This window comes from Xiphophorus couchianus, chromosome 12 (genome assembly GCF_001444195.1).
Source record: "Xiphophorus couchianus chromosome 12, X_couchianus-1.0, whole genome shotgun sequence".
Taxonomy (NCBI): domain Eukaryota; kingdom Metazoa; phylum Chordata; class Actinopteri; order Cyprinodontiformes; family Poeciliidae; genus Xiphophorus; species Xiphophorus couchianus.
Genome location: NC_040239.1, coordinates 22,315,619 through 22,343,315, shown reverse-complemented (window position 1 = coordinate 22,343,315; position 27,697 = coordinate 22,315,619). Strand labels below are relative to the sequence as shown.

The 27,697-nt window shown below is 40.4% G+C and overlaps 1 protein-coding gene across 5 annotated transcripts in view; it reads right to left on the bottom strand.

The window, feature by feature from the left end:
* Nucleotides 1–6,495: 6,495 nt before the first annotated feature.
* The window catches only part of tcf7l1b (transcription factor 7 like 1b), a 46,345-nt gene continuing 25,143 nt past the window's right edge, over nucleotides 6,496–27,697 (bottom strand). The window contains exons 4-12 of one of the 5 annotated variants that reach the window (XM_028033585.1): nucleotides 27,551–27,634; nucleotides 16,650–16,785; nucleotides 15,045–15,147; nucleotides 13,867–13,950; nucleotides 9,917–10,060; nucleotides 9,668–9,830; nucleotides 8,306–8,413; nucleotides 8,049–8,100; nucleotides 6,496–7,463 (exon numbers count right to left, since the gene is read on the bottom strand). In XM_028033585.1, coding sequence (XP_027889386.1) covers nucleotides 6,973–7,463; nucleotides 8,049–8,100; nucleotides 8,306–8,413; nucleotides 9,668–9,830; nucleotides 9,917–10,060; nucleotides 13,867–13,950; nucleotides 15,045–15,147; nucleotides 16,650–16,785; nucleotides 27,551–27,634 — 1,365 coding nt within the window. In that variant the 3' untranslated portion in view covers nucleotides 6,496–6,972. Of the gene's footprint in view, nucleotides 7,464–7,782; nucleotides 7,850–8,048; nucleotides 8,101–8,305; nucleotides 8,414–9,667; nucleotides 9,831–9,916; nucleotides 10,061–13,866; nucleotides 13,951–15,044; nucleotides 15,148–16,649; nucleotides 16,786–27,550; nucleotides 27,635–27,697 lie in introns of those variants that run through there. The other 4 variants (XM_028033587.1, XM_028033589.1, XM_028033588.1 and 1 more) reach the window with 4 other exon arrangements.

Below are 27,697 nucleotides of genomic sequence, written 5' to 3'. Positions count from 1 at the left end.
GAAAATGTACAAGAAAGGTTGAAGATTATTTATACTCTTCTAAATAATTAGTGGGAAATTCTTTCCATTCACTTCTTCTAAGCCTTTCTAGCAATTGCTAAACAGCTGCTTGCAGGTTTCCACTGTTATTTTTATAGAAACAATAATCTTACCTCCAGTCAGAGTAAACATGTTGGTCAAATAAAAGATCACTTTCAACCTAAATAGGAGAGGAGAGGGATTAAAGCTATAGGTGATGATGTGTCATGTCATTAGAGGCATTGCTGATGTTTAAAGGTGTTGAGTCTGCACGTACAGTTCGTCAGTCTGAGGAAGGAACCAGGAACCTGAAACATTATTTTATTAGCCCCTTAACTGTCACCCCAAAAACATTTAAAAGCAAGTCAATGAGACACTGGTGTCCTCATTGAAAGTGTAATGCAGGAGCTTCAATTAGTGTGGAAATCTACTTTCATGCTCTTTATGCACTCACTTTCTGTAAAGACGCAGTTTAACTCAAAATGCGAATAACTAAATAAAACAAACTTTGATCAGAATTTTTTATTCCGTCTGATAAAACGTGTAAAATCAAAAATATTACTTCAAAATTCTAATGAGAACCCTAAGGTAATATTTTTTACTACTACTACTACTATTACAACTATTACTACTACTGCTACTACTACTATTACTACTAATAACAACAATAATAATAATAATACAGGAGGTATATTCAATTCATTGATCACTTCTCATGTTTTACTCCAAAATCCATCAAAATTTGTCAGTACTGCGATCATGTGGCTGAAAAGTGACATGGCGCAGACTGACCTCAAAACGAAGAGGCTGTGTCAATATTTGACTCCACCAACAGATGGCAGTATTGATACATGCTGCACATTTCAAAACTACCAACAGTTCAGCAGATCACACAACTCTTGCTAATTGAAAAGGTTTCCCAGCAAGTGCAGCTATATTCTTTGCCAGGCTAGTGTTTTTATTATTATTATTATTATTATTATTCTCAGAAATAAAATAGTACTCATTGATCCCTTCGCCTCTCCCTGTGATACCTGTAACAGTGCTGCGCCTGAACATGTGCAGTGGCTTTAGAGAGGAGATAATGATCTAAATGTTAATTGGAGGTGTTTTACATCTCAGCTGGGTGCGGGGGACCTGTGGGTTGTTGTAATGAATATGTTTTAATTGTGGCAGGCTAGTTGACATTTGAAAAGTCCAATGATCCCTCTCATTCTTGACACCCATTTGCATTTCCATCTTTAAGGTCAAACGGGTATGAATAATACATTAAGGAGAGTCTTAAGCTCACAGCGAGCCATACCTGTCGTCACAAAGGCACCAGCTGAGTCTTGCTAAGCTCGGTGAATGCTACAGAAACAATCAATTAATATCACTTTAGGAAACCGCATGTGACGCCAGCACCGCATCCTGTTATTAGTGGGACTATAAGGTCATGTAGTCGATAGCAGAATCGAGTCTTTCTGATTACACTTGTGGTTGCTGATCTGAACAGAGGCCTGCATTAATACAGCGCGACTTTCTATGAGCAGCTTCAGGACGTGTGAAATGAAATGGTTAGCCTGGAATAAATCCGAGATCAAAGCAAAACCTGGGGGAAAAAAAAGAAGCAATCCTGGCAAGAGATTGCAGGACTCTAATGAGCAAAAATTAACATGAATTAAATCTGACCTCGTGCTTACATGGCAGATGTTGAGAGGAGCGGCATCCAGACACATAAAAAAAAAAAGATCAGCGCAAACCCTGCAGCTGATTTCAATCATCAAATCAAATCGATCATCATTTAGATGTTACAGGTTCCTTTTCGACATAGAGATCAGATACACGAAGAGGTGCTGCACATGATGCCTCGCAGGGGTCCTTCTTACATTTTCAAACGTTGCAACCACAAACTTTAATGTATTTTACTGGATTTTTTTTATGGGATATACCAACAACAAACTGGTGCATAATTGTGACATTGATGCAAGGATTTTTTAAATCACGGCATCCATTTATATTCAGTTCCTTCTATTATGACACCATTCAATTAAATCACCTTTCAGATGTCTACAGTAAAAGGAGGCCATCTGCGTGTAATTCATTTTTTTTGTACAGATCCAGTTGATCTGCGAAGACCCAGCTGGATTGAAAGAGAACATTAAGGAACAAACAGCATCACAAAGACCAGCGAGCGCGGCAGACAGGCCTGGGTGGAAGTTATGGAGAAATTTTAAACATGGTAAGATTATGAAATGATATCCCCGGCTATGAAGTTTTCATGTTGAGTGAGTATGAGACACTTACTAACTCATGGTTGTCCACCTGAACCAAGAGGGCAAGAAGATCATTAATCACAGAAAACAAACAAAAGGCTTGTGGAAACTCTGGAGGAGCTGCAGAGATGCACATCTCAGAGAGAAGGACAATTAAACAGAAAATCTAACAAAATAAACTTTTATGGAAAAGTGTCAAGAAGACATTCTAAGCAAAAAAGTTTTCCACCACATGGTTGCTCAGATGAAACCATTCTGAGATTTTTTTGTTTTCTTTTTCACCACGATGTAATGTTGACTACAACAAGCTGTGAAAACTAACATTTCACAACACTCTGAGCACTTCATCCCCACAGTGAAACGTGGCATCATGCTGTACGGATCCAGCAGGGACTGGGAAGCTGGTCAGAGTTTCTAAGAGCATGAACAGAGCATGAACAGAGCATGAACAGAGAGGGCAATCCTGTAAGAAAAGCTGATACTGTGTGAGGAACCAAACATAGATAAAGACAAAAGGTGTTCAAAAACAAACAACCCCCACACCTCCTCCAAATCAATAAAGTAAAAACATACGTAGTTAACAAGTGGTAAAACTCCAAAGCAAAACAAATCAAATGATGAATAACCCACATTTGGTCAGTTGGTGTTCAGGTTTTTCCCCATTTTTGAAGCCCTTTTGTCCAACTCTGTGTGTGGTTCCTCACAGATTGCAAAAGCCTTAAAACTGTGGTGGAGATTTATTTTTCCACAACTGTGAAAATACAGAAAAAACTTCAGAAAAAGTTTAGGTTAATGCAACTGTTAGAATGATCTAGTCAAACACCAGATCCATATCTAATTAAGAATTTGCCACATAACTTGAAATTGCTGTCTACAGACATTCTTCAGTTTGATAGTTCAAATAAAAATGTTCACCAATTATTTTAACTGTTTTTTTAAATTTATTTTTTACGGGTTTTTTTATGCCTGGCCAGCTGTTAACAATATAACCCAAACAACGTCCCGCTGTGACTACGCTAAAGGTGGTTCTGCAAAGATGAGGGACGCCGAACAGAACGCAACACTTTTCAAACTTTCCCTTCACAGGTACGTTTTTCATCGTACATAACAACAGTGCACTATTTTGAGTCTGACCGTCATCTAAAAGTCTGCAACGTGACAAATGATGAAAAGTCAAAAGGAAGCGTTACGTAAATAATTTCATGTATGTTTACATAAATAATCAATCCCTATGTAAAGTGTATATATGGAGCAAGAGTTGAAAAAACTAAAGGATCAATCCTGGATGTATGAGGCGGCAGATTTGCTGGCTGTTTTGACACCTTATTACCTGTAATCTTATTGATGGACTGGTGAAGTGGCTCACAGCAGGCAGCCATGATTTGGGGCTGGAATGATGTAAGGCAGAACGGGGAAAACAAGTAAAGACTTATTATAGCTAATGATTGTTTAAAGCAGAGCAGGACACGGCTGACAGTTTGGTGTCACCATAGGGGGCTCTAAAGCAGCAACGCATCCTCAGTCTGCCAGTCAACTGGGTGTTTCAGGAGGAGAAGGAGTTAAAATTGTGACAGAGACCACTCTGCTGCAAAAAATCATATATTCTTTTTGTAGCCATAACTAACTTCTGTCATATTTTATACTCTTTCCTGACATTGTAAATGCTGCTTATCAATTACTGCACAGCATCAGACATTTATTTCGAAAAAAAATGTAAAATCAAATTTCATCCAATGAAATGACTTTGATCAGTCCAGTCATTTCTTTGTTTGCTCTTATCTTTTACTCCCATGCCTTTGTAAATTACCTTCTTCAGCTTCATCTTTCTTGTGGAGTTTGTCCGCGAGCCAGTGACTGCTGGACAACTTTAATGTCAGCAGTCTTTCCCCATGACTGTGTAGGTCATTTCTGTTTTAATATTTCTTTAATGACCTAGTGCAATATTAAAATTTTGAAGAGAAACTGGATTCGGGGGTTTATTTAACTGTTCAAATGATCAAAATTAACATAAATAAACCCTCAAAGTAATTCACTGTGAAGTAGATCTGTGCATGAGTTACATTTTTTGAACTGGATTATTGAAATAAGATCATTTTTAAATGGTGTTATTTTGGATTGAAATGCATCTACATATGAAAAGTAATCTTCTGTTTAACAAAAGTACAAAACTGAGTGTTAAAATTGATATTTAGCACATTTGTGATATCTTTCTGTGGACTACATCTTGATTTAACTTTCAGTGAAGTGGGCGGGGGTAGTTGTCAGTGGGCTCGTCTGGGCCAGCTCCCCTTCTGCTCACACATAATTGGTCCAACCCTGGCACCAATCATCATCTCCAAAGCCACCAAAAACTGTAACCTACCTTGTGTATTTTTCACTAATTGAAATGCCTAATGAGGTCCCAGGAGTTCCATCCCATTACCTCCGAGTTAATTAAAGCCTCCGCAACGTGCCAAACAGTGAATAAAGATGTTGTAAAAGTGCAGGAAAGGGATCGAGAACCCGAGCAGGGTCTGCAGAGCCGGGGATGGGGCTGACCTGCTTTTTTGTCATTGTTACGGGATCTTATGCTCTAAGACGGAGCAGATGTCTATAATTCTTTTATTTGTATTTATTCTGGGCCTGAGATGTTAGTCACTCTGGGTTCTGGCTCTCATTTTCCAGTGCGGTTAGCCTAATTTTGCTTTATTAAACATTAAAACTCCTCGCCATCCTCGGCAAGGTTTTTATAAGGGAGGTTCTGTTTAGGAGCAAAATGACAGGTGTGAGTGCTTGTGGAGATTTTTCAACGTACGGCTGTGATCAAATCTAACTGCTCATTAACGTTGCAACTACAGTTTTTAGTTCATTATTATTAACGTTGGTCAATAATATGGCAAAATAAATGCAAGCTGCATTCCCAAGTTTAAGAAACCTTCTTAAAAATAAATGTTTCAGGCTGAGGCGGACTAAGATTTTATATGTTTCTGGGGAAAACTGTATTTTATTCCCCATTTTTAAAGAAAAACATTGGATTTTTTTTTTAAGCAAGGTTTAAATATTTAGTCTATGTCAGTAACAGTGTCCTTACTTGTCAATCTATTTTTATAAAAGTGAACAGAATAAGTGTTGAAAGGCTTACAGCTACTTCCATTTTAGATAGCAATTTAGGACTCAAACTTAAAATGTTTTTACCTGTTAAAATGTTTTTAACAGATATTTACGAGAAGTTTCATCTGTATCCAGCCACCTCAACAACTATCAGTCCGCTTTGAGTACGGCAAGAGTGGAGTAAGCTTCTGGATTTTCTGACAGGCGGCATCAAAACCGCTTTCCTTGTAGACTTTCAGGTCTCAGAGTTTGGAAAAAGTGAGACGGAACAACACAGAGTCAGGAACAACACGGACGTTGTTCAACTGAGATTTATTGTAAAGTGTCTATAAAAAACTACAAATGTTTAATGTAGAATTGTGCCCTACTAATATAAACACTTTCAGTTTGAATTGCTTTAAATTACAATAAAGCTGGAATGTGCCTGACTACCTGTTAGCCTTTCGCCAAACCTTTCTACAAACTCACTGCCGAATCACATCTTTTGGCTTCAGGTAAGGAAACTTTCACTAATAATAACTCAACAACTCAAAATAAATCAGTCTAGTCCATTCTTTAATTCATTTCCATTCTAAATAAAATAAATGTTTATAGACTCTCAATTAATTTGGGAAACTTGGACACGAGATCTCAACCTGTGATTATGGTTCCTGCCTTTGGGACAAATTTCCCAAAAAACTAAGTAAGGATGAGTTTGGACACTTAATCTAATTAATTTCTTTTACGTTATGTTAGTTTAGGCATCTCTCTCTTTGTCTTCTTTAGCTATTAGTGTGATGGTGACCTGAATTTCAACAGTGCATTACTGCATTGTCCTTTATGTAGTTTTTTCCAAAAATCATTAAACGTTTTGATCTGTTTTTGCTGATGTGAGATAAAAATTAAATTATACTTCCAATTTTATCTGTGCATTTATTTAGCTTAACCTATAAATTTAGACTTTTCTTATGTTTGATGAATTAAATTTTTATTTTTTTACTCTTAATATGTGATTTATCTTATTGTCGTTAACATCATCTCATCTATGAGAAGTAACGTGCTCTTGGGGGCCCCCTACTGGCTGTGGGCCCTGCACAGCAGCTCACTTTGCTTGTGCCTTGGGCTAGCTCTGGTAAAAAGGCAAACAGAGACATTTTCTTTAAGAAACCATTTCAAATGTTTATTTAACATGTCAAAGAAGGGGAACACACTCATAAATTGAAAAAAAAAGGGCTTGCAATTATTGGCCAGGACTAGAACTGAAAACTTCATACTAACATTAATTAGGTTTTGGCTAAAAAGAAAATGTTTTTGTCTCCTTTTTGCTTTTATAAAGAAACTTTATGTACATTGGTTCTTTTATACAAGAGGTTCATTGGATAAATGCATCAAAGAAAACAAAACAAACAAACAAACAAAAAAAAAAAAAAGAACCCAGTTCTGCAGTAAACTTTACAAAAAATACATTTTGTTTTCATTGAGAGATGTAGAAAAGGAGGCGGTCAAATATTGACCAATAATATTTCTTCCTTTTCGTCATTTAGAAAAAAAGTTGTTCTAATACCTATTCTTAAAGGAAAGCAATATACAGCACAAGTAATTAAAAGAAAAGAAAACACATTTTGCAAATTCATTCGGTTGGTTTGGTGACCAGGGAGAGCGGCTGCGACTGGAACAGGGAATGATGGGAGTGAAGGGCCGCCTGATGGAAGGGGGACGGCGGGGAGAGCATGGAGGGGTGCAGGGAGGTGAAGGGGATTGGCCGGGTGAGGATGGGTGTGCTCGACTGGCTTCCCAAAGTACCAACGGGGATGGCGATGGAAGGCTGGGAGGAGGAGGAGGAAGAGGAGGAAGAAGAGGAGGACGAGGAGGATGCAGAGCCAGAGGCCTTCCCGGGTACAGAGAAGTGGTGGTGGTGCATTCGTCCCTCCGGTTTGGTGGTGAGCGACAGCGGCTGAGCCTGTTCGGAGTGAGTGGGAGCCGGGGCGGCGGGGGAGGCGAGGGCGGCGGAGGGCGTGGCCGGCGAATCCAGCATGCTCCCGTGAGACGACGCCGGGCTGTCGCACATCTTTTCTGAGGGCAAGTACTGCACGCACTGTTTCTTGCTCCGTATTGAGAAGTCTGCGATGCGAGGAAACAAAGCAGATTGAGAGAGAGCCAAATTATCAACCCGCTCATTTCGCGTGCCACAAGGCCGCGGCCGACTGAAGCAAATGAGAAATTGTTTTAAAAAGCAAAAACAAAAACACAAACAAGATGTGAAAGTTTTGAAACGTGACATTTCTCAAATCAACCGGTCACCACATCACAACGAGGCGAGCAAAAGAGGATGTTACGGCTCATTCAGATGATATGCTTGTATGATTTAAAAAAAGGAACATGACACAAAATGTACGGAGAAAAAAATGTGCACTGAGGGGTGGAGGACTTATGCGTGTTATTTCTGGCCATTTACTGTTGCTGTGCTATAAAACATACCTGCCACTATTAGCACTGAACCTCATAAGCTGCTTGTCAAAGCATAAAAGCAGGAAAGACATTAGTAAGTGCAACAAAATAAACGAACATAATCGAAGAGATGCTCCGTTTCAGGTCAAACGTAAAGTTTGCTGCATTACAAATAAAGAACCAGATCCCCTCTCAATTGTTTGACAAGAAAAGAAAGAAAACAAACACAGGCAGTCAGGAAGAAGAAAGGCCTCTTACCCTCTGGTTTTGAGTCTGGCTTGTTCTCTCTCTTCCTCTTTTTCCGCTTTCCCTGCGCAGATACAACAATGCTGTTAAAAACTGTTTCTCACAGCGGAAGTAAAACCACCTCAACAACTCTGGTTCACGAGATCAAAAGTGCACACACTATAATTAACCAATACAGTCATACCGGCCTGAAACCAGCAGGGCTTGCACTCATTTTGATACCTTCTCCTACTCAAGCGAGATCAGATGTGGGGAAATGTGTTACTCACGTAGTTGTCTCGTGCCGACCAGCCAGGATAGAGCTGAGAGTGCAGTTGCCTTTCCTTCCTGGCCAGCTCGTAGTATTTGGCCTGCTCCTCTCTGGACAGCGAGTGCCACTGCAGACACACATCCACACTTTCATAAGTAAGGTGGCGGGAGCGGGAGGAGGGGAAGGATCGAACGCATTGAGCGTTTTTATCGCAACGTACTTCTAATTGGCCGTTTATAGACAAATTAGTACATTAGTTAAATTATGTGTAATAATTGATACAGGTGGCAACTATTGAATACGTAACAAAAAAGGAGCAAAACAAAAGGCAAGAAATCCACAATAATTATAGTGAACCAAACTGGTGGCCTATTCAAAGGGTTTCTTATTGTCAATACATGACCATATGTAAAAGACTCTCAAGACTTCCTCAACCGTACTGTTAGAATTCATGCTAAATCATTATATAGATAGAGATGAATCATTAACTTTCTGAGTGCCCTGGTGAACACTGTTTGCAGGATAATGTGGAAGTAGAAAGGACTACAGGCGAGATAGATACTTCTCACAATGTTTCTGATAGTTTATAAAAAAAATTAAAGAATTGTCCAAAAGCCAAGAAGGAGTCAAGGAAAGCTTCAGAACATCTGGAATAACCAAAAATATAGTAGGTCAAAAGAAAACACTCGTGGTTTTGGCCTCTATGTACGACCAGTGCACAAGACTCCACTGCTGAAGGTAAAGCATTTTTTTAATAAGTAACTTTATTGGAAACTAACATAAGGTAATATAGTTACTATCTTCTAGCTAAATATATATGAAAAGCAATTTAAATACAGGTTAACTAGATGAGAAGGAGGAAAGAAAAGTCTAAATTTAACACCTCGTTAGCACATTAATTTCTTAACACTTTTCCTCCTCGGTCCTGACCCAACAAATTTAGAGGTTCAAACGGGGAGATCCCGCAGTTCAATTAATTATGAAAAGATGCTGAAGCTTGTGTTAAAGAACATTTGTACAACAAAATGTAGCACTGTAATTTGTTTCATTAAATATAGCTGGAAAAGTCAAGTTTGGGGAAGAAAAGGCACAGCAGATAAACCTAAAAACGCGCGGTGTGACCGTCATGGTGTGACCGTCATGGTGTGACCGTCATGGTGTGGGCCTAATGTTCGACATGTGGTCCTGACAGACATTTTATGGATTTACTAGATCTAATCTATTCAGAAATGTGGATTACTTAGTTACTGTTTCAGGTGGGCGTTTCATGTAAATAGCCAACATTGAAACATATTTAGGGTGAGAAAAGTCAACATGTTAGATGTGTTTTTCCCCACACTAGCCTCAAATCAACATTCATGTCGATGTCGGTGCTTCTTACCCGTCTCCCGAGGATCTGGTTAATCGCAGCGCTCTCTTTCAGAGTGCACTCTGCGACTACCTTGGCCCTCATTTCCTTCATGTACAGCATGAAAGCGTTGAGCGGCTTTTTGATGTGAGGCTTCTTGTCCTCCTCTTTCTTGGAAGGAACGGGAGACTTCCTGCTGGTCGAAAACAATACAAAGATTCTGTCGGTGATGTCTGAATGCCGGGGCGGTACTGCTTGCGAGCAACGTTTATTTGCTCTTACGCATGCATGGAGGGGCTGATGTTGTCGCCGCTGGGTTCCTGCTTGATGGCTGGAGAGACGATGGCAGGATGGGGGATGCCGGTCTGGTGGAGCCCGTGCGGAGGAGGGGTCACCATGTGAGGGGAGAAACGGCTGGACACCAAGCTGGGAAGGCGAAAAGAGGCAACGTTTTAACAGCCGGGCTTTAACAGGGAGCCTCTGTCGACTTGACGAGAAAAGGTTCGGCTCGTTTGGCAGATTACAGCGCTGTCTTGCCCTCTGGGTAAATTTACGGAGCCCGCTGCCTCTGTCTAGACTAAATTCACACACACAAAGAGTACCTTACTTTCTCTCTCTTTCTCGTTTTTTTTTTTTGTTCAAATAAAGACTTCTTCAAAAGCCCTTTTATTCACCAACGGCTGAAGGAAAGTGGAGTGTGGTGTTGCCATAGTGACGGCATGGCCGTGACACCTGAAACCTTTCTCCTCACCACCTTCCAGACCACGGAGAGTGTTCAGAAAGCCTTCTGCACACAACTCCTTTACAAAGTGGCCCTCTCCATTTCCAGTTGTTAGTGCAAAGGAGCATTGCGTTTGAGAAAGGGCAACATTCAGCTCCATGAGCCTGGATCATAGCCACACAGATTTAAGTAGACGTCTTGATGCCATTTAGTGAGTCAATGGGGTGAGCAACAAATAAGCTCCTCCTCCAATTTAATTAGAACAAGACTGATTTTTATTTGTTTGTTCCAATGGCAAAGAAAATATGTTGTGACATTGAAAGGTCAACACCGTGGCTGGATCTGTTAAAAAAAAAAAAAAAAGAGATGAACCGAGAAATCAGAGCATTTTCTGCTTGCGCAGTGTCAGCTTCACCAACTAAAAACCATGACAAAATATTCTGTCAACTTTCTATTTTCACGTTGAAAAACTAGTTAATTGGGGGAATATTATATCAGTGTCAATAAAAAAATAATCACGGAAAAATGACTCAACAAAAATGTAGATAGTCAAAATGACTGAAATGACTTCAGATGACTAAAACGCGATTAAAAGTAGCTAATATTTTAACCAAAAAATCAAAATGTGCTGTCATACTGAGTATGACAAGTCAAAAAAATACCAGTCAGTCAGAAAATCAAAGTGCAATTAGTGAGTAAATTATACCTATTCTAACAGGTTAGGCTAACAGCATTTGCTATTCAGTGTGGAAGAAAGCTGAGTATAGAAAACTCAGAGCAAGGTATCATCAGTATCAGTGGTGTGTGTAAAAATAAAATCAGAAGAAAATAGGCTATTTAAAAGGAAACAGAGAAGCTGAGCATAAAATGGCTCTTTTTTTACTCTCTTGAGCTTTCTAACCTCTTTTCATGAAAATGACGGATTTGAATATGTTAGTCTAGTGGAAATCCCAGAGTTAAGGGACGGAAACTTTCTCAAACAAAAACAGCCGTTTTTAGTCACAAAAGCTAAACAAATTGACCACTAAAAAAATCTGTAAAAGAGCTTAAAATGACTGAAGCAAAGAAGTGAGTTCATTTATGGTTTCTGCTCCTAAAATCTATAGTAAATGATGGTTCACAGCAAAAAGGCTTGAAAAAAAATGTTCTGAAATGAGAAAACATGAAAGTTGACTGAATCTGCTGAAATCTCTATCAGCACATTGAAGCCTTTTAAAACTGGAGGTACGGAAACCTGCCACAAAAGAGTGATCAATGCACCTCGAGGAAAAATCGAAGAAGAAACCAAGAGCATTTATCGATACATCTGCCTGTCTGGTGTGTCTTGTTGCTGACACAAAAGGAAGTTCGCTGGTAGAAAGAAGTGAAAGCTTCAGGTTAGTCGAGTCAAACGCCAGATATAAGGCCTGCTGAGCTGCATTTTAAGAGGGATTTGATGCAGAAACACTCCCTACCAAACAAATTAGGGAATCACAAAAGAACAATGCAGAGGTTTGTTGACGTCACTGTGTTTCAGGGCTGATGCAGCTGGATGCAAGTCAGTGATTTGAAACTAAACATCACGTACTTAGTTAACATATTTTTATTTGAATGTGTCAGAAGAGCTTCAATTGGTTCATTGTTCGAATGAACAATCTAGGTTGAGTGACTAAAAAAAAACGTATAAATGCTAATTTTTTGTGTCATGATCATCTTATGTCAAACTTAAATGTTTGTGTGGAGCAGAACTGAAAGAAAATCGGTGCTTTATTTATACTAAATAATGCTCCATTTTATACTTAAGCATCAAAGAACAAATCCAATCAATTGTTAAATCAGCAGAGAAAAGTTGCGTTTTTTTTATTCTAGCATTATAAACTGTATCAACAAGCGGGTTTTGACCTCCTTGTGAGAATGGACCCATCAAATCATACAAAAGTTTTTAAAGCCCCTTTTAGATTTCAAAGCCACTACCAATTTCTTCTTTCCCCACTACAACTTCTCTACGTCCTGCTGCTCCAACAGTTTAAAGTCATTTTAATGAGTTGCCAGAGAACGTCCATGCATTGCCTCAACCGGCTGCTGCACACTGCCAGACAGCTGGCTGTAAAAAGGCATGCAAGGCATGCACGTATCTTATTTCTCCATAACTTGCGACAGAGGCAAATTTGGCTGCTTGAAAATATTTCTGGTCACGTAAAACCTGGATGGCGGAAACTATAGCAACACCACCCATCTCTCTTTCTGAGAGATGGTGTTTTAAGGCTGGGGAAGACAGATATTTGAAGCAGAGATGCTGTCTGTAGAAGAGAAGGAAGTCTGACCTATTACCCAGCTAACACAGGCTGTTTGTAACTTTTACTCTACAAAGATCAGAGGGGCGAAACGGCACAATGTTCTGCGGAATAGGCACTTTTACTCGTAAACTATTACCATTTCTCAATTAAGTGTGTGCATCCAAATTAAAGGAACCACAAATAGCAGCAGCAATGATGTCTTTTTTTTTTCTTTTTTAGATAACAGCAAGACCTCCTCATACAGTTTTTGGAGGAATACTGCGATATGTTGGCTTTTTTACACCAGATTTCAGTTAGAATTTTTACAAATATATTCCGAAACATCTTTGAAATACTATGCAAATAAAAAAAATAATAAAACAATAGGAACCTGTTTTCCTAATAAAATTCATAAATAAATAAATTCCGACAATTTTTCATGACATTTAATTTATTTCCAAGTTTCAGCTATGCTACATCGATGTGTGAGGCAGCAGTAGAAAAGGTAAACCTAAAGCATTTGTCACTTTCATGACATGTCGTGAATGTTGTGAGTATATATCTGGATAGAGATGCACAAGCTATTGATCACAGAGAGCCCTCTGAATATTTCATCTCATACTAACACCGGAAGCCTCGTAACAAATCTTTCCAATTTTGACAGAGAGCCTGAGAGTTTAGTCTGATGGGACATGTGGGTTCAGATAAGCTTTGATTTGTCCTAATCGATTCCCAGCCCTTTCATCTCTGCTTTACTAGTGTGTATGTGGGGGTGCGCAGGGGTGTGTGTGAGTGTGTGTGAAGTGGCTCAGAACACCGGCCTGACCACAGAAGTTTAGCTCAGAAAAAGAAGACAGGAGAGGAGCGCTGAATGCCAATAATGTGCTCGCTCTGTTTAAGAAGCTGAGCCTGACTCTCAGAGTTATAGCTCTCATCCCTCTGTGGACCCGACACCCGAGCCTGCTCCTGATCTGACGTCTTATCCAAGTAGAAGAATGTTATTTAGTGTTGCTTTAGATCCCAAATTTATGCGGCTAACAGTCATCGAGTCGCTTCTCTTCTAAATAGCACGTTCTCCAACAATCTTGCGGCGTGAACAGTGCGACTTTAGGACTACACTCCAGTCGTTTCTTTTGTTACAGTCTGGTAAAGAGAGCAGGGGGAAATGTGATTACAGCACGTCACAGAAGCAGCACGTATTAAATGTCCCCCGCCCCTCGGGAAGGTGGTCGTGTTGCCGAACATGATCCACTCACCTGGACATGGACGCATTCATGGCCAACGCCGGATAAGGGTGACGGAATCCCCCTGGAGGGATGGAGTACATGGGCTGGCCCTGCCTGCAAGACAAGAATCAGGGAGAGAGTGAGTGAAAAATATAAAAGCTCCGGTATGAGGTGGATCAAACACAGCTGACAGCTAACCCAGCAGCACTAATCCTGCTCTCATCAACTCAAATCCCCTGCTCGCGGAGCGGGACCGTTGCAATCGATTAGCAGGACCGTAGAAAAACCCATAAATGTTGAGAGATTCCGCCAGATATTTTCATTATCATATAGTGCAACTGGACTTGAGCGATGTCACATTAAATTTGGCTGCACAGCACTGATTGAACTGTTGCAAGTTATGAAGCAGTGCACAGTCATAAAGAAAATTCCAAAAGAGAGACACAACACTTTGTCAAAATGTTTCATGCTAGTATAATTTTTAATTAACCTGATAAACAAAATGTTTAGAAAGTCTTCTAATGAAAAAAAAATAAGAAACATCGAGGCAGAGCAGGTAGAATTGGTCAGTTTTCAGCTTGATTCCCCTAAACGACTGGAACCTCAAAAATATAACAGTGCTACCAGGTCACCATGGGAACAACATCCTTTGTTGTGGACGCTTTTACTGAGTGAGAAAAATTCAAAGCCACTTATTTCCAGCCAAAGCGATGTATTTAAATAAAATCAGAGGAAGCACACAAAGGCAAGAAGCTATTTAAAATGATAAATTATGGTAGGTTGCAAGAGAGAACAAGGATAACAGGAAGGCTCCACAATGTCCAAGAAATGTGCTCTTTTATACATCTGATCACCCAACCTCTCTGTCATGAAATATTCTGTATTTCAAAATATTTACAGCCTTTTGGAAATGTATATTCTCAGAAAAAAACACAATAGTGCTATTCATGCTAATTGCTAATATCGCTCAACTCCATGGCAAAGATGGTTTGAATTATAATCACTTTATCTTTGGTTTGATATGACTGCTCTCTCACACACGTGTCATAATGTCATCTCTGCAAATACAGACATTTACTGGCTACTCAGGACATGAAGGTATCAAAGCAGATCTTAAAGAGAAGTAGAGGATCAGCCAAATCTGCATCTTTGTGTTTCTAGTATGCATCCAAATATATGTGTTATATTTTATAATATAGGACACTCACTGTTGCATGAACCAGCTGAGAGGATGTGCAATCGAGCCGACAGCACCAGGAGACAGAGGGTAGTACGGAGAGAGTTCTGATGGATGAGGTGTTCGAGGAATACCTGCAGGGAGAAAATAGAAGAAGAAATTATTTTAAAAAACAGAGCACATGTACCTATTTCTATTTTGGTAATATCTGACATTTCATATTCAGTCAGTACATCTGCTATATCACATGAAGTTCCCAGATATGTTCGCAGCACAAATATATGCTGCTTTTAATAAAAGTTTAACACAATGGTTATATTTTCATGTTCAGCACATGAAAATATGCTGAACATGTGCATATGTTGCACATGTCTGCTGTGCAGACTGTCAGCAGACACTACTGACGGGTCTGCAAATATAGAAGACTTTATATAATATTGTCCCCAAGAGGTGAATGAAGTGAGTTTCATTCATGTCCTTGTTTTCAAGATGGTGCACAGGCTGAGTGATAAGTCCCACCTGAGTCAAGTCCGCATACATTGTGGTTTTCCCACAGCTTTGGAAGGGTGTTTTTCTAATTTACCCATATCCACCCAGCACTGTTTCCCATCCTTACCAAACCTGTGGGAACAAACCCTAAACAAGCAACCGTGTTCTTAAAGAAAAAGATGTCCTGAGTCGTTAATAAACGGACCTAAAAAAACTCTGCATTGTGAAGCTGCACAGTGAGTAGGCAGATGCAGTGGAAACTCTGAGAGGATATAATAGTGGGATTAAGATGTATACATGTCTAAATAATGGGAATAAGATCAGCCCACTCAACAGCGCCTAATTCAATCATTGCTTACTCTGATTATCCAACCTTATTTCATGCTCAAAATGGCAGAACCTTCATTGGGTTAATACTGGAACATCGCTGTAACTGTAGCAAGTGTCTGCTTCTAAAACCACTACAACATGAAGCTTTACTGAACGGCTCAGTAAAGACATTTGTTCAATAAACACAACATTACAGCTTTGATTGGCATTTTTACTTAAGCAGGAACTTAAAAATCTGGGATTTTTTATTTAAGGTTCTGGTGAAAAGTTACAAATAGTTGAGATACTACCAGCAGTGGATAACTCTCATAGTAGATACGTCTCTAATCTTAATGTAAATGAAGGTACTTGGTGCTGGAGGTTAAAGATAAGGGCTAATCTAAATGAAACCAAAACAAAAGTGGACTTGTATTATCGTAAAAGAAAACATTTGATCTTGTGAGCACTGTCATAACACGTATTGCAAACACTTTTTATGAACCTTTAAACCAATGGAGAATTATTTTCACTAAAACCAATGCTTATTTATACAGGAAATTGAGGTAGGAGGCGGTGCACCAACAATGGCCTTCCTGTCTGAAACACGTACTGCTAATGTTACACAGTAAAAGTTTTGGGTCAGAGTTGCACTCAGATTAGCCATAAGCTTCAGCTTCCAGCACCACTTATACTCAGTTTATATATGAAATGATAACGCTATAAATGTTACGTAAAGCAGGTTACACCATGAGCAGTTCTCCTGGCGCATAACTTTGAAAACAAAGCTCCCTTTAGAAATCATGAACTTGAAGTCTACAGCACGAGGCGATTATCTTACCTGTCTTTGGATCGAGGATCTCAGGTGAGAGGTGTGATGGAGGCGTGCCGGGAGAGAAGTGTTCATTGCTGTAGGTGATGAGGGGCGTCAGCGGATGGACGTGGTGGGCATGCTGTACCACGGGAACTTTATTGGACTGAAACAGGAGACGCAAAGACAGAAAAGTAAGCAACAAACATCTCACCAGGCAAAAGCCAGTACCCAAGGTATGCTAAAGTTTTGAAAAAAAAAGTTCCTTCCTATTATTTCTATGGCTTGAAAAGCTTTCAAGGAGATGCCAGGAAAGACACAGGAGGTTTCTTTGACTGCATGGAGCACATAAGTGTAGAAAAGCCCTTTAATGCCTGTCTCCAACTGTTGCATTTCAGCTGGCTTAAAAACAGCTACAACACTTTTTCCCTTAATTCTTCCTCAGGGAAAATAGATTGAAACATTTTCAGTTCCAAAAACATTTCATTTAATTTGTGGGACAATAATCAGAAGCGCCTTCAATCGCTTTTATTAAGCTACTGTTTTAAAACTGCGAGCAGCGGTGCACACCTGGGCAAGCAGCACAATTAATTTACCAGTTAATATGAACATGCCATGCTTGAACTGTTTTCTTAAAAAGCAAGAAAGATAAAAGGGTTTTATATTCTGTATATCTGAGTGGAGCATAGAGCAACAAAGTGCTGCCCTTTCCCCACCTGTTGCTGTACACTGCATACTAGCTGGTTGAAGAAAACTCCAACATGGCAAACAGAAGCGGGTTAAAACTTGTGTTACTAAAGAAGTGTATGAAGAAAGAAGAAGAAGAATTACTTTATTCACCCCAGCAGGGAAATTATTTCGCAGTTACGGCAAGAATTTTTTATACACAGATTAACACACACACGACGGGAGCTGCGTCTGCAGGCAGCCAGCTGAGCCGGCGCCATTTTTGAAGGAGGACATGCGGCAAAGGTTTAATATTACTGTTTAATATTACTGTGCAATATTAAACACCTGAAACTAACCTACACTTTTGCTTTAATCTATGTTACAAAATCAAAATAATATTCAATTCAAATGCATTTCCATAACAATATTAAAACACAAAAGTAACTCAAAGAAGATAAAAAGAATCATAAAATATTCCAATTAAAAATATTGGATAAGCTATGAGTAAATAACATAAAACATTTGTTACACAGTTGATAGGGCAGAAGTTGTTAATCAAAGATAATTAGATCATGTAATACAATTTTGATTGAGTCACTTATAACCATGATACTGTGAAGCTGGGGCATTTCAACTCAATGTCAGACCATAAGGATCTCATGGCTGCTTCTCACATGCAACATTCAGGTGCAACCTTCGCACAGAAAGACACATTTGACTTTAATTTGAGCCCCCTTTTGTTTTGCTGTTTTATATGTGAAAAAAGGATAGCATGCCTGTAACTGTAACAAACAAAAGAAATGCGCAGATTGAATGGGACATCGCTTTTAAATGCCTCCCTTGGTAAACATCACAGTTTATGCGTGTGACTGGCCCTGTGATGCAATCTGGCCCGGCACCAAGGAGCATTAAAAAGCCTCGCAGACACATGCCAGGATCATTACGATCATTTAGTTGAGGAGAGAACTGTTTGTTCAGTCCAAAAAGGAAAAACAACAGTGCCACCGAGTCAGAAAAGTTGCGCCAGCCAACCACAAACAAACACAATCACGATAAGGTAAACTGGATCCCTATAAACATTGCCGAGACATCATCTCCCGCAGTGTCTGAATGCAATCCGCTACCAGGAGGGGGTTATAAACGTTACTAATGGTGGAAATCCACTTAAAATTCTGTATAGCCTCAGATATTTGCTGAGGTTTAATGATGAAACCTGCTTTTGCTTGCAGCGAGTGTCTTTTCGAAGGAAGTACAGCTCCCCGCCGAGATCTGATCGGCATTACGGCTACGACGGGAACGATGAAGACAATAATAATAACAAGCGTCTCTGCTTTCATTAGGCAGAGCTCGGCCCAGCAGCCATTTCCCCTGGCTGCCCGGCTGAATAGACCACTTGTTGGCTCAACTTGTCACATGGGAGGGTCAAGGGGTGGGAGGGGAGAAAGGAGTCTTGTTCCTCCAGGCTAACCTTTCTTCAATATCCTTCCCCACCCCCTTCTCAACCTCTGTCTCTCCCCAACGTGGTCTGCTGGGGAACAAGGTTTGCATTGAGGTTTCTGTACTCTCTTTTACTTCATGCTGCTCAGGATTGTTCCAAATCTTTAATTTTATATTATTGCATTCTTTGGAGATAAAACTTTTTGCTCCTTTTAGATCTTTTTTAAAGTTGGATTGTTGGAAACATTTGCTGCTGTTTAAACATGGCTGTGAATAAGTACATTTTCTGATTTTGCTGTTTTGATGACAGACCATCAAACTCATTTCAATATCAAACATTGCTTTACTTGAATCAGAAATGATCTCTGAACCTCATTTGCTGGTTATGCGCAAGAAATGGGCTTGAAAATCCTCAAAAGATAATGAATGACACCCTGATCTAAAAAATTAAGAATGCCAAAGGAGAATGGACAGGGTCACATCAGAGCAACAGCTAAAGCTCTCCAAGCCTCACTTGTCTTTGGTGGGACATTGTAGAAAGAATGCGGCACATTTCCTATAAACTTACACATCATTTCAGAAAAAGTACCTGTAACATGGTGGTAGTGTGATACTGTGGATGACCCGACCAAATATTCTGCTCTCTAGCAGGATATCCTGAAGACAAATATATCCGACCCTCAGTTCATGACCTTGAGCTCAAGCTCACCTGGGCTATGCAGCAAGTCAATCTCTGAATGGCTCAAAAAAACAACGTTGCGGTTCTGGAGAGGTCTAGTTAAAGTTTGAACTTAAATCCTATCAGATTCTTTTGGAATGAGCCTAAACAAAAACTATTCAATACCCCCAAATTAGTGTGACTGAAGTGAAATGATACTGTGAAGATGATGGGGTCAAAGTTATTAACAGAGAAAATGCAAAAGATTCACAAGACTTTGGGCTTAAGGGGCAATTACCTTTCCACATTGGTGTGGATTGCTTTTGGGGTTTTTTTTCACTTAATAAATTAAATCAGTGTTCGAAAACTGCATTTTGCATTCACTCAGGTTATATAACGTTTGTTTCAAAGTCTGAAAATGTGACACAAAACTTTAAGAAGAAAGAATTTGAGGACAAAACAGCTTTTAATGGCACTTATATTAAGATGACTTGGATCTGGAATTTTATGGACTTTGTGGACTTTAAGGCTATAAAATAAAAATAACTTGCTCAGGGCACATTTGATAAGAAGATCAGAGACAGACTTGATAAAAGTCAATTTCAGAAAATGCAGCTAACTTACTGGGTTCAAATCCCCGCTCCCACACGTCATGTATATTTAAGTTGTGCTTTGTTGTTCCACTTCATGTACAATACGCCTGGATTTTCCCTGTGTTGCAAAAGCTTGTCTGAGACCTCCAGACCTAGGTGCCAACACATTTTGGGAAGCAGTTCAGTGAGAATTTCAAATGATCCCCATTAATAATTCATATCCTGGAATACATGATTCGTTGCGCTCTAAACACAAGTTTTCAAGGCACCAGTTTCAACTTGGTGCTGACTTTTGGTTCAGCAGTCCCAGGCAACCTGTTCGAAGGCTTACCCCCGACTGACGATTTCTCAATAAAGGTGGCGTCTAAGCCCTTCATGAGAAGAATTTGATGTAAATCAATCAATGTTGACTAATTAAGCTAATTAAACTAATTAAGCTTTCTAACACTCTCAAATCATGAATTATGACTCGCTGCTATTGAAAAACTGTCCTAATTATCCAAACTGAAATGCATCAATGCCTTCTTTGACTCAGTGCAAGTACCGAGGTTATATTCCTTTAGCCCATGACAGATTCATATGTCTGGTTTCACAATCCTCATGGAAAGCGTAATCTAAAAACCACAAGGAACATAAACTATGTTTTAAACGTAAACATCAACATGATAGAGCGGATACTAGACAGTATCAGCACTGGCAGATGGAAATTACGCTCTTTACACAGGCGTGCTTGTTGTAGGACATAAATCTCAAGTTAGAGACGCAGAAACACTCAGACCAGCTCTTAGGGAGTGACCTCACATAGACACAGGAAGGTTTAAAGGGGAAAAACACAGCAGATAGCAGCTGAAGAAGTGTATGGAGAGACTCTTGTCTCTTCTGAGGGCTTAAAGCTAAAAAAGGCAGAGGTGGCAGTACCTTGCCTGGCTGTCCAACTTGGACCAGAGCTAAGAAAAGCACAGTCCTTGGTCAAAAGTGGGTGGAGGGGTGGATTTCATTCAAGCAAACATGTTTTTGGATCCTGAACATCTGAATTGAATTACTAGGCAAACAGCCGACGGGGGAAGAGAGCTTAGAACAAACTGAATAACCCCGCAGCTTTGTGTGTCTTTATGCTCGGCGATTCTGGGTGGGAGGCTCAGAGGCCTTTCAAAACTCCAGGAAAGACAGGGTGAAAAGAATGCCTGGCATGCTGAGAAATCCAAGCCCTGTTTGTCAACGCCAACAGGAAGCGGACGTGAGGGGAGACTGACCGTGTCATATGTCTTTAAAATCAACCACTCCAAAAAACTCTGCTATTCATCACGGGCGATGTGCGCTTTACGCGCCGGTCATCGCCTCTGAAAAGGTCAGCGGCATTATAATTCTAGGTTAGAATAATACAGCACAAAGCAGCGTCAGGTTACTGGAGTGAAAATCCCCAAGAGGTTATGAAATAATTTAGAAAAGGCACCAAAAGTGAGACCGTTATTATGTGGAGGAAAAAAAACACAGAGGGATTGTAAATATTTGAAAATAGTAGGTATATAATGAGATTATATTTCATTGACGCACCAAGGGGTCTGTATGTGATTCTCAAGCATCCTGAGTAAGAAATACCACGGCATCAGTGTATTATGGTATTTATATAAACATTTTAAAGCATGATGTATAAGATGATTTACACTTACATTTCTTTTGAATTATTCTAACTGTAAATAAAACAATATATTGATTATTATTGCATAAAAAATATTGCCAAATGGAGTTATTTTCTTTATCTTTAGAGATTGTTAACAATCTTTCTCTCTCCCTCTGTGTATGTATATATATATATATATATATATATATTGTGAACCATATAATTTCTTATATGCATAATATAAGAAATTTCTTGCTGCATAATATTTTGGTCTATAAGCTCAGGCCGATCCTGCAGTGGCCTCCATAACAAACGTGCCACTTGCCATCTTTAGTATTTCGTGACAGAAGGTGTTCCAAAATATCCCAAACATGTTTTCTTGCGAGTGAAATGTGCATTAATCCTCAAAATATGACCTCTACGTCTACGTTATAACTGTAAACCCCAGATATTTAAATGAGATATTCAAGGGATTGTATCCTGTTGTTTCTTTGCTTGATACTCTTATTTTGAAGACAGAGAGGAAGTAGTTAAGAAGTTGTCCTCTGGAGTTGACAGAGATCGCTAATAAGTTATGGAAACATTCAAGAAGCCGCCATCACCTTTTAATTTTTAGATTCCAGACAGAAAAGAAAGATACAGAAAGAGAGTGATGGATGAGATACAAATGATTTGTGAAGCCTTGTATTTCTGCGACTGGCTCACTGTTACTCAACCAAACATTGGCTGCTAAAGTAAAGATGCTAACAGTTAACGCCCGGTGTTTTTGATAAAGTTCTACTGAATTTGATTGTCTACATTTTGAATAATGAAACGAGGCAAAAAAGAAAGACGTTTTAAATTGACAGAATTAGAAAAGCATAAAAATAACAAAACATGGACAAGTTTGACCTGGACAGGAATAATGTCCATACTGATTCCAGATTCTGTGAAATACACTTAGTGATCTTAGTCTCCTTGTTAAACTAACAAAAAACAAAATCTCATTTTGTCTAGTTCTGGTGAAACCAATATCTACAAAACCAATATTTCCCATCAAGCTAATCCTACAATGTAAAATGCCTCCATCGAGTTTTAAGCTGTATGTTGCGTAGAGTAACACAGTGCTGCCCCTCCCCCACGTGTTGTTGAATACTGGCAGTCAGCTGGCTGAAAGGAGAGAACTATGCTCTTCTGCTGGTTACAAGAAGAAATAATTTGGCTGTTTGGAGACATTTCCAGTAGCAAAAAAACCACAGTCATGTTTGGAAACTAATGGAGCACCACCCGCCATTATTATTAAGCTGTTGCTCTCTTAAAAGGGAATCAGTGTGGCTGTTCTTTACAAAAATTAAATAAATGTGACAGTGAGAGATATAGTAGGTTATTTGATTTAAATTTTTATCAAATATAGTGATACTGTATGCTGCAATATTTCCAGAATCTCACCATATGTTGGTATTTTCTTGCAAACCCACCTCTTATAAAAAAGTATCTTGTATAATCTGAGTCTGCTGCCCCAGTGAAACTGACAGGAATCAAAGTGCCTGTTCCCTAACACTCTTCTGCAGAGGATCTTGTCTCTGCAGCAGCCCAGCAGGACCGCAGACCTCAGATCAGTATTCAGTTCAGCCCTCCTGAAGTCTTTGATTTCATGATGGATCCCGGGTGTTCACTGGCTAATGCAAAATAAGAAATATTCTCACTGGACCCCCCGCTTCCCAAGTCAAAGGTTCTGTTAAGGCAAAAATTGGGTTGAAAGTGAGCACATTTTCATTATTTAATTTAATCTGGCTCGGCTAATTCTAAGGGATTAAATAAAAGCTTTATTTGAAATCTCTGCTTAAAAATGTCACTCGGTCCCGAGAGCTTGAGACTGAGGAGAGGCACACACACACACACACACAAAAAGAAAGTATCTCTGGAATGCTGCTCTGAACCTTGGCTCCTGAGTTCATTTAAACATTTCTGCGACTAAGTGACACGGTGCGCTGACAGGACGCGGCTCCTCCGCGCCCCGATGGCTCCAGACGCTGGGACAATATTAAAAAAGCAAAGAGGGGGATTCTTCTGCCCCTGTCAGGTGTCGATCAGGCCTTATCCGAGCACCATGTCAGACACTCTGGTCTTCTATCTCATTAGAGACTCGCAGCTTCCTTTAATCCACAATAACAGCATAAGGCGGTGCAGTCCATAATGAGACACGGAGTAGATCTTGCGGACAAATTGGCAGCGAGTGACCTCAGAAAGCAAAGTATGCGGCCCTGACATCGTCATCCCAGTGCTGTGATAATGACTGGAGCTGTACTTTAAGGAAGATGAGTATTACACTACATCTTCACCTCTTTTTTTCACTCTATCTTTACTCCTCAGTCCAGCATGGTCACTACTGGTGGGCTGACAAGTTCTCCCCTCCACCCCATACACACACACACACACACACACACACACACACACACACACACAAAATTCATTCTGCATCACCTGGCCCTGGAGCGGCTTTGATGGATTATTCATGGAAACACACCGGACCCGGCAGAAGATACGGGTCTAGGTCCTGGGTGTCTGTGCGAATACGAGGACAAAACAAGTTCCCGTATGCATGGCAGGACGAGGCGCGCTCACGGAAAAGCTCATTCCTGTCCTCCCAGTCCTCCCAGCTCACCTTCACCACTGGCAAAAGCAATACCAACTGCATGCTAAACAAACCTGTCTGTTGAATAATTGAAGAACTCGGGCCGGGCTCAGGCTCAGATTAGCATACGGGCCTTATGGGCCCAATCTGCACAGCGACAAGGCGGCGTGGCATGTCCGTGGACGTTTTGTGTCCGCTGAGTGTTTAGTTCTTTTTCTCACAGCGTTTCTTTTTTTTAACCCATTTATTAATCTAATGAACTTCCTGCATCAATCTGCCATTTAAAAGTAAAAACAACCCACATGGGTAGCCTGCTATAAGAATGGCTGACATGTTGATAGGCAGTGAGATACGCTCACTCCTGCATGCAGGTCTCTGCAGATAAACCAAACCTTGCCCGGCCACTGTGACATAAAAAAAAAAAAATTCAACAATAGTAGATTTTACACACGCTCGACTGCAGGGGAGCAGGTCAGATTCAGGAGTCCCTGCTCCCTTCTCCGTGGCTCCTCCTGGCCCTGGGCATTAATCCCTGGCCCCCTGTGTGTACCCATCCATTCCCCCTGCTCTCATTAGTGCAGTGTTGGGGGCCTGGGGAGTCTGCAGGCCTGGGGAGGCAGCCTGCTGCTCTCCTCCCATTCCTCCCCTCCCCGTCTCTCCCTCTTTCCCTCTCTATCTCTTCCTCTCTGTGGCTGGAGTAATGAGCACATAATCATCCTGGCTCCCTGACAGCAGCAGCACACCAGCGGGGCATGTGGGCACCTAGCCCAGAGATGGAAGGGGGGGTAAAGGACACTGGGGGTGTCATACTCTCCAACCTCTGTGGCCAGTGTACACTACAACCAGAATTAGAGCTTTTTATCCCGCATTAGACGAGGTCTCCCAATCACCGGTCACTGAATACTGCAGAGAAATTTTCTATTTTAATTCACCAGATTAAAACGGTTAGCTTCCCTACGTTTTTACGCCTCGGTATGAGAAAAGTGTCACATGACAACTGAGACGATTGTGTTATCTCACAGTCCTCTGCACATTTGCATGACAAGACTTTATCTCCACTTCAACAGGTTCTACTTTTCCAGAAGACTCTTCCATCAATTTCGGACTGGAAAACATTCATCTAGTTAAGTAATAGGCTGCACAGTGAAGGTCCTGGGTTTGATTCCCGGCCCGGGGTCTTTCTGCACGGAGTTTGCATGTTCCCCCTGTGCATGTGTGGGTTCTCTCCGAGTACTCCGGCTTCCTCCCACAGTCCTGTTAGGTTAATTGGTCTCTCTAAATTCTCCCTAGGTGTGAGTGTGTGTGTGTGTGTGTGTGTGTGTGTGCATGGTTGTTTGTCCTGTCTGACTCTGTGTTGCCCTGCGACAGACTGGCGACCTGTCTAGAGTGAACCCTGCCTCTCGCCCGGAACGTTAGCTGGAGATAGGCACCAGCACCCTCTCTTGTCCCCACTAGGGACAAGGGTGCTAGAAAATGGATGGATGGGATGGATAGTTAAGTAATATATTTATAACATCCACACTGTGATATTTTGTCATTAGCTAAAATAACAGTGAAACCCCGTTTTACAGTAAATGCTCTAACACACAGCATCATACTTTTTTTTATGCCGTTCTGAAATCTTTCTATATTACCGTTCTCAAAGGAAATGGATATGAGCTAAATTCAATTTCGACCAGTTGACAAGTGAATTGGCCACACAATTCAGATTGTGCCAACTCTAACTATAATATATATTATACTTTTTTCTTTTTACTTTTCTAAAAGTAAACCCCAGACTTTCTTAGAGTTTTTCAGGACTGGATGGAGCCCATGTGTTCCTGAGCGGTTTGGATAAAAAAAGATACTTTTGAGTTGCAACTTACTTCCACAAAATTCCCCACTGGTGATGAAATGGCTAAAGAGCAAAACGCCTCTTCAAATGGCATGCAGAATCCTGACAGCTTTGGAAAAACATTCCTACAATAAAACAGTTTGGTTCCTTTCATTCTCGTTCTTCTACACTGCTGCCCTTCTGTACTGAATTTTCTGGTCAGAAGACACCGAGGATATTAAAGTAGCAGCAAGGGATTTAAAAAGAAGTAAGCTGTAGCTGAGATTTAAACCAGTTTATGTTTTGGATTCTGATCTAATTGTTGTTTTTCAATCATTTTTTCTGTTCTGTTTTGTTTTCCTGTAACGTGGATGTACATATTTCATTATATGTCGACTAAATGCTCAAAAAAAAAATAAAATAAAACAAAGACCATGCAACATTTACAACAGGGTCACCACCAGGTCAGTGTTTATTCCAATAAAATATCCTAATTGGTTTGCATTGAGATATAAATGATTGCTGGGTTCCCATGTTCCACTCACAATTTCCCATTGACGGGTCTCAATGAAGACTTTGTAATATTCATCTCTGCAATCAAGAGAATAAACCGCAAACTCAGCAAGCACAAGTAGTGAGAACATGGAGGGCCAAAGGGCTGACTCACAGTCGCTCTCTCTCTCTCTCTCTGCTTCTTTCTCTTTTTTTATGAAAGAGACATAGAGTGAATTTGCATTAAAATAACTTCCCGGAGTAGAAAAGCAGCCTGATATAATCGCACAGGTGAGATGTCAGATGGATGTTCTCTAGGCTCAATGTTATCGCACATTTCCAATCCAAAAACACACGTCCCTCAGCGAGCGCCACAAACCAAACAGGTCTGCTGAGGCCCCGCATTGTCTAACTGGAGCGAGACAGCGTGATGACTCGCTCACACCTGTGTGGGAAAGTTCAAGAATGGCAAGGCGCATCAGGCTCTGGAGATTTATGGGGGAGGCTGAGTTATTGCGGTGAAGACAGACAGTCTTCCCAGCAGCTGGCCTGCGGGCGGGCGCTGGGAAGCTCGGAAGAATTGGGGAACACTGGGCCATAACTTCATTACTGTACATAACCATATTACGGTTATAGTTTGATTAAAGCATTTTGTATCCCCCCCCCCCTCTCCACGGTAAACGGATTTCCCCAATAAGTTCACGTGATTTGTTCGATAATTGGGTTAATGTTCTGAGCAGTGTTGGCTGCAGGAAGCGTCTTGTCAGAGCCGTAAATATGAGAAGCTGAATGGTGGCAGAAGTTAGCTGGTGTATGAAGTTCCACCATGCTGCTGCTTCTGCTTTATTTTTTTATCCTCCATGACGCCAAATTACAACTCATTTCAGAATCAAACCCCTGGAGAATGTATTTGTGCCTGAGGTGCACGTTGAAGTCTTCATGAGTAACTCAAAATGTTTTGTTAATGTTTTGGGTTTGTTTTCCTTTTCGGTTTCCTGTTTGGATTAGTCGTACTTGTTAAAGTCTGTACTTACTAAATGCCCTGGTGTCGGAGAACGAGAATCTTTTATTCCTGCAGAGCCGGGAACGTCCAAGAGAGGCCATTTCATCTGCAGGTACTGTCGGGAAGAGAAAGGAGGTCGAATTTAACAGAAAAGCCATAAACGCATTAATTGAATTAC